Source organism: Ischnura elegans, chromosome 7 (genome assembly GCF_921293095.1).
Source record: "Ischnura elegans chromosome 7, ioIscEleg1.1, whole genome shotgun sequence".
In the NCBI taxonomy this organism is placed as follows: Eukaryota; Metazoa; Arthropoda; class Insecta; order Odonata; family Coenagrionidae; genus Ischnura; species Ischnura elegans.
In genome coordinates, this window is record NC_060252.1 from 10,044,167 (window position 1) to 10,065,725 (window position 21,559).

The 21,559-nt window shown below is 38.4% G+C and overlaps 1 protein-coding gene across 3 annotated transcripts in view; it reads left to right on the forward strand.

The window, feature by feature from the left end:
• Window positions 1–21,559, forward strand: part of LOC124162188 (Down syndrome cell adhesion molecule-like protein Dscam2) — an 833,647-nt gene that overhangs the window by 701,181 nt on the left and 110,907 nt on the right. For all 3 annotated transcript variants that reach the window (XM_046538622.1, XM_046538623.1, XM_046538624.1), the window contains exons 9-10: window positions 13,099–13,390; window positions 16,209–16,362. In XM_046538622.1, the coding sequence (XP_046394578.1) occupies window positions 13,099–13,390; window positions 16,209–16,362 (446 nt within the window). The remainder of the gene's footprint in view (window positions 1–13,098; window positions 13,391–16,208; window positions 16,363–21,559) is intronic.

Sequence of the window (21,559 nt, forward strand, 5' to 3'; positions counted from 1 at the left end):
GTCGGAATCCCGAACGGTAGCGTAGGGTAGGGGGTTGAATCCGAAATGCGGAGGGGAGGTTTTTGGGGAGCGGAGGGGAAGTGCAGCAGGGACTGGACGTCATGCGGCTGGCCATCTTCGAAATTCCGGAACACGACGTGCCCTTCGTCCTGGATCTCATGGACGGCTGTATTTGAAATGCGGGTTTCTTCCCAGAAAAAAATCTTCGATGGTGACACGATCCATGTTGCTATAAGAGCACGTTAGCGTCACTGTCCAGTCTGTGACCGAGTTTTCGTCGCTGTATTTTCTTACCCCCCTCCTCCCCCGGCGATGAAATACGTGACTCAAATGGAATTTTTTATGTCTTCAAAAGTTTCCGTAGAGATATTGAAATTTTTTCGAGTCTTGTGGAAACGGATGGTTTATCATTCTGTCCAGAAAAAAAGGTTAGAAATGGAATGATATAGGTTATTTGTTTGCACACAGAATATGGAGTAGATGTGAGACATTTAGAATAGAAATAACCTGAGCTAAATTTAAAATACATTTTTAAGAAATTTGATTTTAATTCACTATACTTCTGTATTTTATTGAAACCTTCAGAAATCGGAAGAAAGGTTTTCGGGTTTCCCACAGGGTCCTAGACGTTTCTAGGGCATAGTCTGCCATTTTCTTCAGAGTATAAGCTCTGAACCAAAAAATAGATAAAAATATAATAAAAAAGGAATGAAAAGATTGCCCTAAAGACGATGACTGAATACACCTTCGAAATGTCGGAGGAAACCAACCCTTGCACTCACTGGGAAACCTGTACACACTTCCTACTATCGATTCTCCGGGAAAGCCTGAAATCCTTCGCGCCTTCAAAAATCATTTCCCTTCGCAGGGACTCTTTTGAAAAAAACGTATTCATGCTGGGAAATCTAGTTATTTTTTTGCTTCTAGTTGATTATTGTTCGTCCTCGCCTCGTCTACCATGTTAAACTAACCGTATAGCATGAATTGTTAGGTGTAATCAATTATAAACCCCTATACCATTCAGCCGAGAGTGTTTAGGCTCCGGTTCTTTTATCGATTCTTTCTTTTGCACATCCGTCGAAGATATTCAAGTTGTGATAATATATTAGAACTTCCTAACATGTTACACATCATGACATAAATGATACCACTGAATCATATTTTCGATAATATGTACTTAATTTTATCTGGTCGATCTCATACTTCCTATAAATATTGGCATGACATATTATTATAATAAATTATTTACATAAAATATAAATTTAAAACATTTATAATAATAATAATTCTTGGAGCAGTTGCTCGAGTAAAAGCTAAAAATATTTTTCTCCTGTCTATGTTAGAATAATGATGGAGTTAGAGAATATTAAAGTGATTTCAATTTAATAAAGCTGATACTTGACGATTTTTCGCTTGTGTGATGCTCTTTAAGTTAGCATTTCCAACTAATTCAACGATAGCTTACTTAGTAAATAACACAATTTCTTTCAATGTTATAACTTATGAGTTTAATTAATGATGAGTTCATATTTAAAATTCAGTAATTCACACGCTTAGGGTAAAACTATTTCTTGGCTCACGTCTTATGTGTAGAAATTATCCTCTGTTGGAATTAACCGTATCCATACATAATTATTATCCCCATATAGTCTGCATTTCATCGCATTTTATGATTTGAAAAACAATTATGCAATCGGGTGGTATAATTTCTTCGTTTTTGAAGAAGAATATTTTTCTAATTCTTCTCCGCACAAGGTGTAAATTAGAACTTCAGAGTAATCTAATGATGGATAGGGGAGAGGAGGTACCTTATACCGTACGGCGGGGCATTACCGTGCACCATAATTTTAGATCCCCTGGAGTAAGTAGTGGGCGCTGGGAAGTACTGCTGCATAGTGGAAGGGAAGCGAAACCGATAAAGACAATCTGGGAGCTTCTGCATTAACGCACGTGCATGTGACGAAAGTTTTTCTGTTTTGTCAACTTTTCTTATACCTAATTTTAAAGACTTACTGGAATTGAGGTTAGAGAAAAAATGTTATTAATGACTATATTCAAACTAGTAGTTCTGAATATCCCATGTCATGGGCTATTCCCATAATACCAAACACAAGTACTATATTGTCCTTATTTTAGGTGAGGGCTGAAAATACTGCGCCATGTCGTTTTGGGGCAATTCCGTACACCTTGCATGGTGCCTTACCGTGAAAGGCGCAAGGTGTACGGTATTGCCCCGTGTTGAACGATAATGACCCATATTGTATTATAATTTTTCTGAGTAACTTGAACATTAAAATGCTTATGTGAATTATGAAGGACATTTTAATGTGTGTACTAATTATGGATTTTCATATTTTGATGCTAAAATAAAATATTTAATCGTAACTAGAAAAAGATTTTATTTAATTTAATTTTATGTTAGCTCACTTTTATTAAAACCGAGACATTGGTATTATGTCAATTTTAATGTCAGCTAATATACTTATTTCGATGATGGAATAAAACTTTAAATTACATTCTCCATCTTCGTTTTTTCCCCACAGTCTTTGCAATATCGTGATTAAGTGGCTTAAATGTGCGCTATAACCCCGCTTTCTCCTATATAATTATTTATAATCTTTTTCTGCGAAGAATGGAGGTTTTCGAAACTTAAATTCAATGTTTGAAAGTACTTCCTTCAACCTACGCACAACTCAAATACGCCCTCATTAATGAACACTATCCTGAATTAAGAAAATCCCTCTTGGAAGCTCCTATCAAAAGTGAAAGCAATTCTTGGAATACCCTAAAGATTTCAGTAGCACGATTTTCCTCAAGACCGGCCTAAAGAAATATAAATATAACAACCAATACATAACGCTTCCAACTTGAAAAGATTTTATACTGCAAAGTTAAGTACGTCTTACTTAGGTAATTACTTATAGTAGTCCACGGCCGTAATGGACGTTAGTTGTTTTTTCAATTAAGAGCGAAATGCGTAGAATATTTTGATAAACAATTACCGTTTTCTTTTTTGTTTATCAGAAATTCTGGATATCAGGGCAGTCATCTCTATCGTTAAAGAGAGTATTCCCCCCGGTACACCCCCCGATCTTTCTTCTTGGTGCATTATCTGTGTACAAATGAATCTGTCGTCTTGATATTTTCATGAGAAATATAGAAGGCTCTTATCAACACTTAAATATATCTTAAATCGACATTTTGACTGGGGAATCAGGCTTTTTTGGTGTCCTAAGTGTTGTCCTCTGTCTCTGTGGGGTCGGTTTGAAATCCTGGGGCTGACGGAAATTTTCCTTAGAATCCTTGCATGTCGAGGGCATAACGTCGTCCGGTGGATGGGACGTTACGCCATGGTGACCTTGGCGCCTTTCGTTGAGAGGAGACTAATGCCGTCGCCGGGTTTCTCTCCGCTCATCGTTCCTCTGTGTCTTCCTCTAGCTATCGGCCTCCATCTTCAAGTACCGTGCATTTTATCACAGTATTTTCTCTGGTGTAGAATTTTCACATTTAATATGCAAGCATCAAGTATTGAAAAAGATCAAATCTGTTCCCTCTGAATATTTCAAGATAATGCCGTTTGTTTTAAACTAGTAATGCGTCACGATAAATTGCAAAACAGGGCCGTTTGAGCGGGAATCTTCTAAATCAGCCCTAGACGTTTGGATGGCGTTAGAATGACGTAAGGACGGAGAGATTTCTAAGAAAAACATACTCAGTTAATCAATTCCAATTCAAATATCCTAATTATAAAGAGAAAAAAAATAAAAATTTAAATTATGTTATACATCCACAGCCGAAAAGGATGAATATCGAACATTTATAAGATTTCTGAACGTCCTTCCAGTTCGAGCCCCGTTGCGTTCCCGCGACACATTCTGTTGGGCCACTGTCTGTTGCGGGCAGATGTCACCGATGCATTGGGAATCAAGTGAGCCTGAGAAAAAAAAAGAAACGCGAAAAAAGAACTGAGCGCTTGATTACCAGCGCGAATTAATCACCGAAAGCAAAACAGTGAAGGGGACGAGAGCGGCGCGCGGCGCAATATGGCACTCGCAAAATTTAATGGTCCCCGCTCCAATTCGATTAATTACGACGCAATTAAACGAGCATTACCCGCGGACCCGCGCTTTTCCCGCCATACCTCCCCCCCTCTCTCTCTCTCTCTCGTTTTCCCGCGCAAAACTGTGCGGGGAAGAGATGGGAATTGGTTTGACGACTGCCGCCGGCCGGCCTGCTACATCTGTCCGGGACCGTGAGGTTGGGTGCGGCTCTCCCCCTAGGCGCGGTGGTGGTGGTGTTGAAAAAATTGGCATGGGGAGGGAGGTAGTGGAGCCGTGGTGTGGGGTAGACATCCGCGATGCGGGTGACGGATCTGCAAACCGCGGTTTAGATGGGCGCTTCCAGGGGTCGTGCGAGGAAGAGAGGCCGAGGCGGCCGCGGTCGGCGACCGTAACTGCCCAACGGTCACCCGTCGCGTGAATAATTGACTGCCCCCTCCACCCCGCGTTTTAACCACCCGCCCCTCCCACCGCCTTTTCCCACGCCCCCCCCTCCCATCTCATTTCCCTCGCGGTCCATTCACAGTCACTCTCTTGACCGGCGAGGTTGAGCCAACTGGGTCAAGCCGCCTACGCCATGCCGTGCATGTAGGTCATGGATTGGTTGGAAAAATAAAATACTTTTACCCGTTCAATCCCTAACACCCTCTCGCGTTTATGGAAAATGTTTTGTGTGTGTTTTTACTGATTAGTTTGCGGGAAGAGATGGACGTTTGAACGTCCTCAGCTGTCAATTCTAATCGCTTCCATTAGATCCTGTTGACAAAACGAAGTGATCGTTGGTTTGTTTGCTCAATTTAAATTGAAGGCTGAGTTTAACGTTGTTTTTTTTTATTTTAATAGAGATATATTTCAATATAAAACAATGATTTATAAATGACTCTTTCGTTATAACGCGATGGAAGCTAATCCCATTTTTATATCGTTTATGTTAGTTATTTGCCAAGATAAAGGAATCAAAGATATCCCTGGCAGTGGGAGTCATCAATTGTTTTTTCAAAAGTTCAATGTATTATAGATCAATAAGTATAGTATTTCTTGTTCAAAAATCCAAATATTCTGAGAGATATATGTGATTATTATACCGAAGTCTCATCAATATTAGCTTTTCACCTTATTTTAGATTCCTGCATTCAATCATATTTCAGCAGAGTTCTTTTTAGTGAGGAAATTCTATAGCTTTGACTACCTATCTCAGTATTTTATACATATCATTGCGTTTTTAGAAGTGAGAAAGGTAGGTGTTTAGTACGAGTTTTAACTCAAAGGCAGCTAAAATTAGGTCGCATTTGCTGCTTCCTATAAAAATCAATGCAACTTTAATTTCTCACATTATTATTATTTAATTACCGTATAATGTACAACATTTAATAGGATAAGTTATATTCATTTATTACAATTTTAAAAGATTTTACAGAATAAATTGTTCAAACTAACCCTTCAAGTTAACATGCCCGGGTATTATAAGCATATGTTATACATTAGTAAAACTCTCATTTCTCAATATCCATTAAACTTTATTTTTTAGTTAGTTAGCTCGTTTAACTATGTGGATTTGCTTAAAGTATCGGAATTAAATCCTGACGCCATATCTTGTCCGATTATAATTGCTTTTCTCCTTCATTAAAAGGAATTGGCTGCTGCATTAAAAAATATCTTATTTTAATTAAAATTTGGGAAACATAATCATCGCAACAAAATTAAAAAATTATGGTAAACCGATCCAATCTTCATAGGTCTCCAATTTTCCCTGGGACAATGGAACAAAGTTTGCCTGTTAGCGAATTCAAATGGAATCAACTTTATGAGATCAATAGATTATTGTAAGCGGTTGACTGGTACAGAATCACTCATCAAAACTAGTGAAAGAATAATAAATAAGGGCTAAAAATTTATTCAGAGGTGAGTCTCTAGGTTTGGAAAAATGATACCATATTGCTAATGTCCATTCATATCTCTTTCATCCTCCACAGTCACCGCCGAACAGCATGAAGGAGTCATGATAATGCCTTCAATATGACGTGAACGGAAAAGTTTATAATAAATAAATACGGACAAATTAGCGGCTTTTTCTCTACCGATTATACTACCTTCATCATAATTTTGTGACACTGATGCTGTTAGGATTGTTTTGACTTGCTTTCTGAAATATTGGGCATTTATATCTAGGAATTGATGTATGGTAAGCCACTGGAATGTGATATTAGCGAGGAAATCTTTGAGCTATATCGTGTCTATGAGTCGTGGGGCAACATTTTTATGGTGATAGATGGTAAGGATATTATATATCCTTCAAATTTAATTAAATGATAAAGGTATAATGCCAATATCATGTTTGCTATTTTTCCTTATTTATTGATGAATCTTATGCTCCTGATTTAGAATGTAATTTTTGTGATATTGGTTCAATCCACTGGCATACTTTATTATAATTATTCTTGGGTGAAAATCTCCCCGATTGTCTTCGGCCATTAAAATTTGAAACAAATGTTATCCCATCCATTAATTATTTTTCGGAGTAAATTTGAATACATGAAGTCACAAATGTTATTCAGCAAGGATATCTTCTGCATAATAGAATATAAGCCTGCATTGTACACCATATCATTTTCTTGGAAAATTGGTTGCCCGTTTTTAATACTAAAATTCCGTCAAATTACATAAAGGTGGTACGTTACCCGCTATCAACTCATCAGTTGATTTATCTTCCTTGATGGGAGGAAAAACATTTTATGGGTTGCATAATCTCCTAAAACGATTTCAAATCTAATGAAATGGATTTTTAAAATCTTTTTTGAGTAGTTGCCTTTGAAAAATGAGTGGCATAGCTTTAATCTATTTAAATGGACCGTGGCCTAATCAAACTTTGCCTCTGTAATTCATTACGCTAAACTCTACCCTAAGAAAATTGTCCTAAATATTGCTCGTGGAATAACGTAATCTTCTGCCGACTCTTTTAAAAGATAAAATTTTCTTTTTGGCTGATCTTTCAATGTATAAAATTCCCTAATTGTGTATCAAAAATAAAATTTAACTGTTTCATCATAGTCATAAGAAATAAATATTTATCCTTTGCTGCTTTTTTCCCAGGGTAGTGCACTTATTGCATAATTGATTTTCTGTAAATTTTCCTACCCGGTGGCGAACCCTAGGAAAGTTAATTCCTAGTTAAAATTCTGTTTTCTACATTTTTTAATGTTTATTTTTTGCTAATTCTGATTAATACATTTTAGGGAAAGTTTAATAAAAACTGCAAATCTCAATAAACTCAATAGTATCTTTCAACATTTCTCTTGAATTTTAATTTTTTCGGCGATATGAGGAGGAGAAAAAAAGTATTTCAAAACTTGCATCTCTGTTCTGTCTGATTATTTATTTTTCTCTTTGCGTCGAATAATTAAACTCTCATTTAGTGTTATCATTCTTAATACTCTTCTTGCTATCACTTTTATTAACTGAGATACATTTTTGGTTCATTACATGTTCATCCCTCTTTTGTTATTTTCTTGTTGCTAAGAATACTAGTATTTTTTGTGTGGAAATTTTTTTTTTGCTATTAGAAAAATTATTTCTTGTTAAAAATCCGTCTTCAACGATACATGTAATCAAAATAGCATTGAAACAACATATCAAGCGTACTTCTTTCATTGGATACTAATTTTACAGCATGTACTTCCGTATCGGCTCGCTTTTTCTAGATGAGTAAGTACTTTCCTGTTTTAACTTTCACCGCGATAATTGATTTCTTCACTAGCAGTATTGTAAATAATTCCGCTTGAATTAACTTTTTTTCATCTTCTCGATATGCTCTTTTAATCATTTAAATTGCTTATAATTGATTATTAGCACATTTACTCCGGAAGCTTTTCAATTTGCTTTACACACCTTAACAGTTACCTTTTTATAATGTGTTATGTTAAATTACAACTGAAATTACTCAAGTTAACAGTTCTTCTACGTATAGGCAAAAATGTCATCCTGATGCCTCTAACGTAAACATTTTTAACCAAACTCCCTAGAGGTATTATGTAGATGTAGATGTCAGAAATCATTAAAATTCACAGTCAACCTCCCGGGATTAGACCTCGAGCCACTGTAACGCTTGATTATCTGTTTCCGTGGAAATCGAGTCAATCAGTTGACTAAAATTCGTGTAGGCGGTGGATTAATGAAATCCCACCTCCTATAAACTATTCTTAAAATTGGATTGTGTGTCCTAATTACTCTGTGGAATGAAGTAAGCCGAACATATAACGAACCCAAGACGATGTGACCGCCCCGCCTGGGCGAAGTTGTCGGTCGTTTCCGGACGACAAACTTTTTGGGGGAACAGCAAATGGTGTGAAGTTTGCCTAAACTCCCCTGGATGGTCGAAGAAGACTTTGAGTGTGCCTTTAAAATTCTCACTTTAACTTTTCCTCACCTTCTGCCGATTAGATTACGAGGATTTCCCTCCGAAAATAATTAATCTTGGCGTAAATTAGGGAATGCCTCTTAAGTTTTTACAGTTTCGTAGTGTGCTCTTTATAATCATTTCATTTGCTTATCATCACATTCACTACGGAATCCTTTCAAACGTTTCTGTTTTTTTGCTCAATACGAAACAATCAGGTACCTGTTAATCATGTTATTTTTTACCCTATATTTGGGCATACTTTCCGCTGCAGAGGCGAAAGATAAGACCAATCAAGCCTGGAATGTGGGAAAATAAAATTCCTGTCAATTGTAAATGCTTTAAGAACTTCCGTTTTAGTTTGATCTTTTGTGGTTCAAAATAAGTATACATTTGAAATAATAGGCATTGAAAGTAATGTAAGTAGTAATGTATAGGTATTCCAATGCGTATCACGGAAATACTCCGTGCAACACTTTCTTTTAATGAGCATTTACATAAATTTAGTAGCAGATTCGCTGCACGTATTTCTCAGTGCCAAGATTATGGTAGGTAAAATGAGAAGTCAATTTACTCATATTAGGAAAATTTTCTACTTTACTTCCTTCCCAAAATATTTTTATATGAATGAATTTTTGTCAATAGTTTCATCAGTGAGTAGTAATTAATTACGTGTGGTGCTATTGAGCTGAGGTTTTCTGCGGTGTTTTTTATCCCATTTCCTATATTAAATGGAATGTATAATAAGCTGAATCACGTTAGAGTCTCTGAAACTGGAGAAGTGCCGCTTTTTCAGTAGTTCGCCTGATATTGCAAACTGAATTATTCAAAATATCGGTTTCTTTATCATCAAAATATCGGTTTTGTTTGCAACAGTCGCAAAACAAGCATAAATTTAATATGAATTTTATGCTCTATGATGATGCAATTCCTCTTTACTTGAAGTGAATTCACCCTTGCAATTTGACGCTGATGATCGGCAAAAAGCATGCCTAATAACGAAGTCATTATTATGCGGAGTTGATTCAGTGCTCCTGGCTGACGTAATTGCACCTGCATTTCAATGAATGCTCATCTCGCTTTCCGCTCATGCCGTCAAAACAAACATCAATCGTGCCCTGCGCATGTCACATGTCAAATGTCGGGAATAATTGCGTCATAACACATGTTTTGTGCCTACGAAAATGTTTTTGTTATTCCTGCGAAATGATGTTTCATTTTCGCGCTTGTTGCTCTCTCTCTCTCATCGGAAATATCCCACATAAACTTCGTTTTTCTCGGCCACTCTAGATGCATTTTTATTTCGATTCTGCATTCTATTGTTTAGTAGTGCCTGCCATCCTCATTCCCTCATTCGAACTGGTTTTGAGAACAATTTTTATTCCATAGATATGATAAGAACAAGGATATTCAGTAAACATATTTTTCGTTTCTTTTTTCATCCTAACATTCTATTTTACCCTTTTTTGAGCTCAGATCTACTTCTTAGATGTTGAATTTTTCTCTTGAACAGTTGTTGCATGAGCAATTATATCAACGCATGAAATTACGTTTATGGCACTTTAACTTTTCCTAATGGAAAGGGGAAATAGAATAGAATTTCGGCCTATTACTATGCTGCTTCTCTTGCGTTCGTTCACTTTTTTGGCCTACAGTTTTGCATCAGGACATTGGCTCGTAGCCAGTTTGATGGCACAGCAACCTATTGGCTTCACCGAATTCTTCATATTTCATCAGACCGATCAATCACTTCATCCAGACCGATAGTACTCGGGCGAAATACTCGTTTCAAATCTGCGAAATATCTTGAGGATACCTTAATAGAGTAGATCCCATCAACATTTTTACTTATTATTTACCTCAAGTATTGATATTTAACATCCTAAATACTGCTAGAGTAAAATACCAAAATTTGAAGTTCAGGCTAATATTTACAATTTTTTATTCGATATTCTCTAAAAATTAAAAGATAATTTCGAATTATTTTCTTTGCATCTTTTAATTCAGTCTCCTCAACTCATTAGAGTTATCATCTTAAAGTTGTGATGTTAGCAAATCTCTCTTCATAAATGTGTATATGTGTGTGTTCAATACTGTCTAAGTTAAAACTTATATTTTTGTGTTATTAATATTGAATATTTTACATTTTTTGCATAAATATCTACTACTTGTTAACCAAACAATAATCTCCATAATGCCTTATTTTTGTCAAAATGCCTTTTATTAAGAGTTGAACATATCCTGTATTTTCTATTTTTTGCTCTCATTGGTTTTGCCTAGAGCAAAATAAAAATATTCTATTCTATTATACATCAAATTATTCGAATTTCTTTCGAATGGCGTGCTGTGAAGAAAAGGTTGGCAAAGCGGAAGCAATCCTGAATCCATATTAAAAACTATGTACAGAGCCATTTGTTACGAGCCCTTAGAATCTATTTGAACTCGAGACGAGAAACATTGGTGGAGGGAAGGGATTGTATTGGTGTGGTGTGTTTTCTTTCCATTTCTAAGATCCAAGTTCGATTCCTGGGAGCGGTGGGGATTTTTCGACCGTAGTTGGATTTTTTTGGTAATACTCTGTGAACTACTGGGCCACTCGGTTCGTTGAATTGGACGTTAAGCCGTGGTCCTCTTGTCACCTTTTTAATTCAACGATGATTTCTTTTCAACCGTTACTTACTGACCTTTACATGATTGATTCCATCAGCCGGTCGCCGCCTCTAAATAGCGGATCTTACGGTTCCATTGGAGAAACATTTTAATGGTGCTTAAATAATCTATCTGTATCTCAAGTTATCATGAATTGATGGTGGTATCGGTTGTGCGGTAATCTGCCTTGGACTCGTTACATCAGCCGCCTGAGATGTTCAAACTGATGAGGTTTTCTGTTCAACCCCGCGCCGCGCAATTCAACAATTCAAACGCATTATGATTCATTTTTTAGCACCAAAATAGGGTTAGGACGTTTTGGGTATCAGACGAGGGACACTACTAAGCAGGGTACAGTGGGATAATAACGTGAATATAAGACACCGTTTTTTCCACAAAAAAAATCATTTCATCTCAGCCACTTTTGATAAAACTCCTATCATCACTATTATTGTCCTCTCAATAATTGAAATAAACCTAAGGAAACCCGAAATATATGGATTTCGTGAAATGTTCTCGGGATCGCCACCGGGTCAGGAACTGCACGACTACCGACGATTCGATGTCCGACTCGGCCATCGTCCTCGCTCACAGCCTTGAGGCCATGGCTGAGTCGCACATCCAATCGTCGGCTGTTATGCAGTTCCTGACCCGGTGGAGATCCCGAGAACATTTCACGAATGCTATTCGCCGGGAAAGCACTATATATTTCCGAAATATGGAGTCCGCAAGACAAAAAATGACCGGCTGGGCGATTACATTATGTCCCCTTACGGCATTGTTAAGGAACATTGGGTTTTTCATTGGTATACTTTGTATACTCTTGTCAATGATCTCGGAATATATGAAAATTTCTCCCCGGTACTGAAAGCTACTGTTATCAAATATCTTAATAGACAAGGAACTGAGAATGAGAGCTCAGGGTACAACACCCTGCTAGGGTACAACACACCGGGGCCGGGACCCAACAATCGTGCTGATACGCCCGATCACCCGGGGAGGGGGAGGAGAGGAAGGGAAAAGGAAAGAGGCGCCCGACGACACCTCTGGGGTAGGGAATGGGTTGGTAGGGATGGGACGGGGAAAACACCTCAACGCTATAGAAGCGAAAAGAGCCCAACTAAATAGCGAAACCAAAACCAGGCGAAGCCATTACTGTTCCAGCGATTTTAGAGGATTATCCTATGAGGAAGAATAATCCAACGATCAAATCGCTACTTATCAAATATCTTATCTTGAAATAGGGTAGTTTCCTTCATCAAAAAAAAAAACGAAATGCATTGATTGCGATTCCTTACCCACCATTAGGGTATTCATAATATACAAATTATTTGGTTTTAGAAATACCAGTTTAGACGAATGGCAATGGTCAATTTTATCCTCATTTGAAAAACGCCAGATTGGCGCCCATGCGATGCCACTTCACGTGACGTCACAAGGACCTAGTTTCTATACGAGTAGATCGGACTTATACATCGTCTTAGGTTACCAATGCATGCATGAGGCACAGAGCTCAGGGAAACATCTCTTAATAATCACACATTAAAAATACCTAAGTTCGGAAAGTTTCCTTCGTTTGATAAGGTATTAATAATCCTTATTTATGCCAAGCGCTACTTGCTAGCAGGGTATTCTGCTACCTGCTACCAGCCTGCGTCGTATCAGCGCTCAAAGCCGCGCCCCAAGGTCACCTCACACGCCGACAGCTGGAACCAGAAATACGTCACACGGAGTTTTCCCATCATTCCTACTTAGCCGTCGCGTTTTCGCGCGCTTGAAAATTTTCTTTTTTCGTTTAGTCGCGAAAAATAGATATCGACATTCAAAAATCTAAGAGCGTGAAATGCGTACTCCAGAAGTAATAATTTTCGATTTAGGCAATAAAAAAATAATAGGAAACCACCCTATTGTGCTTTATATAGACAAGGAACTGTATATATGATTTTTCATCTTTATTCCTCGCTAATCCATCCATCTCCCTGTCCTTGCGTACTTCAGGTCGTCAACTCCGGCGAGTCCGCCACCTTCAACTGCTCGGTGTCCGGCTCCCCCCTTGACACGGTGCGGTGGCTGGCCAACGGAGTGCCCCTCAGCGGCTCCGGCCACGGCGGCGGAGGCATGGGCTCGGACGGTGGCGGGGGCGGAATGGTCGGCTCCCCGAGGATCCGGCTGCTCTCGCCGCAAGTGCTCCACATCTCGTCCGTGGGGAGGAGTGACCGCGGCATGTACCAGTGCGTTGCCCGCAACGAGCGGGAGTCCGCACAGGGCAGCGCAGAGCTCAGGCTCGGAGGTGAGTCCTTCGCCATTGCATCGTCTGCGAGTGATGCCGGAATGATGTTTCCCATGCAAAGCTACATTTACCGTATCAATGACTATAACTATAATAATGGTGATATAAATTATGATAGGGTTCCTTTGCCTGCTGGGTTGAATGCTTGGCTTTTGATAAAGGGCTGCGGATTTCAGTGGCGCAGCGAGGGGGTTTTGTGGGTTAAACCCCCCCCCCAAGAGGTCAGAGAAATATTTAAGTTTAATCCATTTTACTAAATTGTATTGATATAACAAAAAGAATAGTGTAAAGATTAATAAAATATCCCTCAGGAAGCCGTAAAACTCACTATTTTGAACAATTTATTTTAAAAATCCGCAATTTAATAATCTCACACCTACCGCTTTTCCTGGTGGATAATCCATACTCCCACACACCCCGGTATTAGTTGCACCTAAACCCCCCTACCCAGCCTTAATTCCTAGCTGCGCCCCTGGTGGATTTAGTTACTAGTTCATTCCTATACCACTCTCCCTCTCAAAATCTTCCCTATGAGGTGTGGAAATAAACTGGCTACCTTATCAATGCATAAAATGCACTTCCCAATATATTTGGGGCAAACTTTATCCTCGCCTGTCCGGACTGATTTTACAATAGCAGAACTGAGTGAGTTATTAATGTGAAGAGAAAATGTCGTAGCTTTGTGAGTATAACGCTGGGATGCGGACCTCAGGGTGCCAGATTTAATTTTTATGCATAATTTCACCATTCATCGTCATGATTTAATTTTTCAATCCGAAAATCTTGACAAATAAAAATAACTGAACCTGTATTTATATACATAAAAAAAGGATTGATACTCTATTCAAAGAATTAAGAATAAAAAATTCAGATTTAAGAATTAATATTGGCTGCTTCTGCTTATTAAAGGCCATTATATATAATCTGCTATACGCATAATAGTATATTTATCTTATGTTGCTGTCCATTAGAGACTGTATTACATAATGTTATGTTCGCATAGATTTTTGTTCAACTTTTTTCTGGGTAACGCATCTTTATGTTTTTGAAGGTAGTCATAACACATAGATAACCTTAAATACTGCCTAGATCTTTCATATTCGATGAAAATGAAGTTGTGTGCATTATTTGATGGAAGAATAAATAATTATCATCATTATTATATTCCCGTGGGATATTTACACGCCAGTCGCTTAGTTAGGAGGCGACCCACTCTCATTGCGTACCTATATATATTATAATCAAATACCAGACTCACTCTTGGTGAAAGACAAGGAATCCATGCGATCGTGATGAGATAAATAACTTAATGGCTGATTCAATAGATTGTTCACTTTCCATATGTTAAAGTTTTTTCTGGCCACTATTGCTTAAAACCATAGTAAGACAACTTTAAATTTAGAGTGCATTCGAATCACCAAGTTGATGGGAATGATTTTTTACCTCAATGAAGTGCATGCTCATAATGGAAGTGGGATAGTGATCTTGTTTGCAGGACGTACCTATTCGTTTTGCTGTCTATCCTCCAGTTTTTGCTTTTTGTGCTTTTATGCCTTTTCCAGTGTCATTTTTTAATCACAAGAGCTATTTCCATTGTGGCGTGTTTTTATATTTCTCCTAACCACGCTTGACTTTTTATTGAAGCTCTTTAAATTGCCGAATGCGTTTGGTTTTTCGTCTGAAAATTTGAATTGAACTTTTACTCCAGTTGCCCCATGGCTAGCTTGACCATTCGGTTAAAAGCATTTCGTGAGAGAGAAAATGAAAAATACCTCATTTTCTTTTTTAGTCTTTTAACTGATTAGAGTAGTTGATTTATCTTTAATACCATTGATTATTATCTCCATTCATGGGTAGTAAAGTTTTTTACTCGAGATTCTAAATTGATTGACCTTACGAATGCTCTAAGAGATTAGATTTTCTACCCATTAAGGTTTCCATTTTAATCTCTTGTCACATATTTACCTTATCGGGAATTTGTCATAAAAATGGTTCAGTTGACTAAATCTTCACGTGGTTATATGTTTAGTTGAAGCAAGTTTTGTGTGTAATAAAAATGCATTTACTTGTTTATTTATTGGCCATTGATTATCATGGGTCATGAAAAATAATTGTTGGTTGCTGTTTAAATAATAGTTAATCATATAAAACAATGCTATTATTAAAACAGGTAAAAATACAGATTTTTGATATTTTACCATCATGTATAGGACCATATCTGTGTGACACATATTAAGGAAGTGACTCATTAGAGAAAATATCCGGCACCAAATTACCAAAATTTACCAGCGTAAGCATTTATAGCTTTAAAATTGAAGGACTCTACCCTTCGCTTAGCGAAAAAAACTGTTGAAATTTCAACAGTTAATTTGGACCACTGTTGAATACAACGATAACTGTTGATTTCAACAGTAAATTGGGACCACTGTTAACACTAAAAGTAACTGTTAAAACTAACAGGAACTGTTAAAACCAGCAATAGCTGTTAAAACTAACAATGACTATTAACTCAAACAGTAACAGATAAATGCAATAGTTATTGATGAATTCAGCAGTTACTGTTGGATTCAACAGTTACTGTTGGATTCAACAGTTACTGTCCCAATTAACTGTTGAAATTTCAACAGTAAATTCGCTAAGGGTTGACTGGGTCTTCGTCGGGGGACTTTTCCTTCAATTTTACGCTCAAATTTCGTTCAAGTGCGAGTTTTTTTTTTAGACAAATATCGCTTCTACTCCCCCCCCGCCCCCCCCCCCCCCCCACCTCCTGGCACTTCTTGATGATCACATGCTCATTCTTTTTTTCCTCATTTCACAGAGATGTCACCGGAGCTGCAGGGTACGTTCATTGAGCAGACGCTCCGCCCTGGGCCCGGAGTGTCGCTGCGTTGCTCGGCCGCGGGCAGCCCGCCGCCCCGGTTCGTCTGGGCACTGGACGGACAACCGCTCACGCCGCATAATGCCGGTCACAGGTGAGTCCGAATTACGAGCGTTTGCGGGTTAATCATCGCTAGAGAGAGTGACGGGCGAATGGAATATGAGGAGTTTTCTGGACCGAACGTCCGACGAGATTGCTATCCTACGATTTCTTTTGATCAAACGCTTTGCCTCGACCTACTTACAGCTACTGGAATCGAAACTGAACACGTGGATGAGACTGAAGACTCGATGGCATTTAGCAGTGCCGTGGCTTTAGGGCCACGTGAGAGACACAAAATACCCTAATAATTAATTTCAGCAAAATACTTATTACGTGCATTAACTCACTCGGAGTATATTTGGAGGAGGCGACCGACGGCATAGGTCATTTGCGCCATGAGGTAACGGTAGGTATGAAAGGGAGGAGAGAAACCCGGCGTCGGCATTAGCCTGCTCTTAGCGAAAGGAGCCAAAGGGACCACGGCTTAACGTCCCATTTGACGGACGAAGTTTTGCGCTTGAAATGTCCTCCACACAACGTTCATGCAGTTATCGGGCACTCTCTGAAAACTCTCTGCCACCGCCGCGCAATGGTCCGAAATCGGAAAACGCCGGACAAAAGTCCAAAATAGCGTTTTTTGAGGTAGAGACTCGAAACTTGACGAATATGCCCAAAAATAATTGATGATCATGAAACAATAAGTCGTTTTTCATAGATCGTATCCGTTGCTAACATACAGAGGATCAAACACGACCAAATTTCCTAAAACACGCCCGATCTCATTTTTCTTCGAAAAACTTAGCTGCTGGTAGAGTTTTGGAAGGATGTCAATGAAGTAAAAAAAAATTGTATTCCAGAAATACGGTAACTTTTCTTCATTTTCCATGATTTGTAAATATATTTTGTTTGTATTGATGTGGTATAATGTCGCAAAATGGCGGCTCCATTTTCATGCAGAGTGCACGAGTGAATTGAGAAAAACGACATTTTACATAAATTTCCACCCAGATCGTAGCTTCGATCTCTTTTCAAGACTCGGGTATCTGTTTACGGCTAATTATATAATATTTTGATTCCGTGTGGTTTACAATAGGAAAGGGAGGACAATACTGCAGGCACCGTAGATTTTTAGATAACTACCTTCCAAGAGTTAATTATACCTTGTCAAATGGACCAACCTTACCAAATGGCTTTCTTCTCTAGGGATCTCTCTTGAATAACTTATTGTCGCAATCTTCTAACTCCAATTTGCAATAGGTCATCTTCCACATCATGTAATCACGATTCGCCCCAGGAGTCATCTCTCCTCTAACCTCTAACTAATTGTCCTCCGTACTCCCTTATTTTCTGGCATTCATTCGAGATGTTCAAGCCACTTCAGTCTGACACACTTGACTTCACTTGCCAGATTAGATTTGACGTACAACCTGTATAGCTTTGCATTAGTGCGTATACGCCAAGAGTTGTTATCCTGGATGGGTCCGTAGATTCTTTGCAGATTTTCCTCGCCTATATGTTAAGGCCAATGGCCAATAGCAATGCCAATGCCGGTTTTCATGACAAGATTTTGTAGCCTAATAGGACCACTGGTCGAAGAACTATTTGGTAAAACCTTTCTTTGGTTCCCAGAATTAATAACTATATATTAAATAAACTTTGGGGTTTTAAGGAGTGTTGTACCAAATATTTACTCTCCCTTTCATTTCAACCCCATTTTCAGCATTTTCCAGCATCAATGAGCCTAATTATTTAAAGGTTGGCATTCTTTTGAGCCAGTGTCCACCTACAGCGAAATTTGCTGCAAGCTCATTTCCTGTCCTCTTCTTTGCCAAGACCGTAGTTGTTTCTCGTTTTGGGATTTTTTGGGATTCTCATTCAATTTTTGGATAACATCTGGAGTAGTATATCACAAGATATTCCAAGTCCCCTCTTAAAGTTCTTTGTTATTTGATTTTTTCCAAACGTATCGGAGATTTTTAAAAGATTCAATTTTAATCAAGAGAATTTTTGGCCGGGTGATATGGTGGCACCAGCATGTCCTCCGTACTTCAACATGCTAGCTACTAATCAACACTTATTCGTTTATTTTCGTCTGCTCTGCGGCCATGGAGGACGCTCGCTCACACACACACACTCACTCACTCGCTAATGATTGTCCTAATTCTCGGAATGAGCATCAATGCTCTCCGCGCGTGCTTTAATTGCTCTAATCTCGGAGGCGAGAGAAACGGCGACCTGGATTTCATTCTGCACGTATACAACCCCTTAACAACGCTGTCAAGTCTCAGTGCCGAAGAGTGCTCCCTTGAGGGGGGATGAGGGCGTAACAGCGTCCGTCCCCGTCTCTTGACGAAATTTCGCCTCCCCTCTTTCTTTTTTTTATTCTCGGGAACTTATTTCTGGAAAATTGGATCCCCTTTTTGGTGCTTCTGGATATCCGCACATTGTGGGGGAAAAAAGAGTGAACTTATAGTAGGTACCTACTCCCAAATCAGGGCTTGTCCGATTTTTTTTTCTTTTTTTTGCTTTTCCCTTCAGCAGCCTCGTGTTCCCTCTCTCTCCCTCAGACAGTACCCTGTGACGTATCCCGTGGAAGGGGACCGCAAGTGTAATCCTCGAATACGGAGGCGTGCGTTTATTTCCCAGAAGGATTTCATCTCAACTTCCACCTCTCCCCTCCATTCGTGACAACCGCCGCTTTGCATGTTCATGAGTTGTATCTTTCCACGTAATCCGACCGAAAATTCCCATGAGCATTTATTATCTCCCGCAAAAATATATTTTGTTTTCGGTTGCCCCATAAAAAATGCAACACTTCATACAACACATTGCCCTGTAATATTTGAATCATATTATAATATCTAGATGTTTCAGTGAATTTTATGGCGGTGCAATTGGAATAATTTCCATTTTTATGAGTCAAAAGAAAATAAGAAACATAAAGATTGAAATATATATTTAGGTTGCGTAGTTTTTTTCTGCATAGGATTTGTCACTGGATGCATTCTTCTATCGGAAAGAGAACCACGTATTTACTGTAAAACATCTGTGTTTCTTCATTTATCGTTTGACCATATATTGAATAATGACTTAGTATGAAAATATGATAAAATAACTCAAATATTGTAAGGTGATGTGAAGAAAATTGTAATAATTCGGTCCTTAAAAATATATACAGAAAAAGATTCGATGGTTCTGTTTAGCAAAGTTATTTATCGTGTACCCAAGTATTGGCACTCTAAACTAGCTGGTTCGTGGAATCCAAAGCAGGCGACAGAATGCGCCATTACCTTAGTTTTTTGTTATTTAACCAGAAGTAAGCACAAAGTTATAAATTGATGTTCCAGGATATCATTTTTGCTCAGTTACAAAAAAATATTTTTTTCACCATTGTCTGTGCACTTTAATGCAAAGTTTTTCCCCTGAATTTTCATTTTTTACGTCGATATTACATTTTTCACTGACCCATAGCATGTTGAAATTTTAGATGATCGCGAAATAATTTACATGCTTTTGAGTCACCTTTTGTTTCTGTAATCAGTATCTTGTGTTTCTCGTTGAAAAAAGTCTTATCCTAACGTTCTGAAATGGTATTACTTTCACCAATAACGTTATCTACCTGCGAACACAAATTTCCATGTATGACTTGAAATGATGTGACCTTTAAAATGACATTTTTTGTTCTAATGTGAAATAACTTAATCATTGAACCAGAGAATGCAATGCAGGTGCCAGTTGTGGATTTTGCGCAACTGAGGAAATCATCGTCGTTGCATCTTCCTTAAATTACCGTCAGCACGTCGGAAATTGTAAATTTGAGGTGAATTCAATGGCTCTTTTAATGTAAGCCTTACCTTGCACAGCGAAGTGGCAAATATTTCCGTAAACTTTCCGTCAGGTCGCCTCTCTTTAGTGTTGTACCCAGTTCTCCTACTTTGACGCCTGCGAATTTCTGCTCATCATGTTTTTAAAGAAATACCTAAAAAGCCCACAGTTATCGAATAAATATTCCGCTCTCCATATTTATAAGAACTGTTTTATTTAATATCCCCCCGTTCTACTTTCAAAAATCTGATTTATTTTATCCATTTTCCATGCCAAGTGATAATCCCATACGTGGTCTTCCGCTAAAAAAATGAAGTGTTTTTTTAACTAAAAATGCGGTTCGTTCTAAAAAGTATGCTACAGCTAGCGTTTACTTGCTCGAAGTTACCTTAGACATGAACAAAATGTGGTATGAAATAAAATTATGGCAAGCCAATCGAAAGGAATCACCATTAGTTTTCATTGACTGATTTAGAAATGAAAATTCACGTACTGATTTGTGGTGGCAAATCAAAGAACTGACCATCTATTCCTGAGCATAAAGATATGCCATAATATCTAAATAAAAATGATTTCGTTCGGACGCAGTAAAATTTTCGCTAGTAAAACCTCATTATAATGAATTCATCTACGATCGAAACCGTCCCAACTCCTTCTATGCCTTTCCCTTCCTGTTGGCCTCTTTCAGTTTCGCACTCTCTTCACCAATCGGATTATTGCCCTCCTCGCTTCGCCTATTTGTCCTGATTAATCCGAACCGCGCGCGCACGCTTTTTGTCCTTTCGTTCCTTTTTTGTTTTGCTTTATTTTTTTTCTGCAAACATACATGCATCCAACTAACCGGGGCGCGTTTCGTCTTTCTATCACTCTTCGCGCCGTGTCTGAATTAGTTAACTCCGCGACGGTGGCGCTGCAAATCCATTTTACGGGAACGGTTCTAGCGAGTAACTTGGTGTCTGTGGTGTTTTTCCCGCCTTTTTCTTTTACGTCGTGCTACTGGTACCCGGGCCCTGTGTGATATGCAGCCAAGGATGCGCGGTACGCCTCCCGCGCGCGTGTTACTCAATTACGACGCGTTTTCGTCTTCATTTCAGTTCGGGCTTAAGTGGAGGGTTTTTCTTTCTTTTCTTTTTCAAACACGCGTGTCGCATTGGTTGAATTTGTGCACTTTAATTCACTCCACTAACATTATTCTGTTTTTAAAGAAATGAACATGGATATCCCTGCTGTCTTGCTGCGAATGCTCAGGAGAAAAGCTGATGTATCGTGCGTGTTTATTTCCATTTGAACTCGGATATGGATGGAAGTTTTTTCTCTTATGCGCCAAAGTCTAATTGGTAGAAAAATATTTTGCTTTGGTTGGTTTAAATTTACTCCAGCAATATCATTCCAGTTTTTATAGACGCGAACATAGGTATATCAAC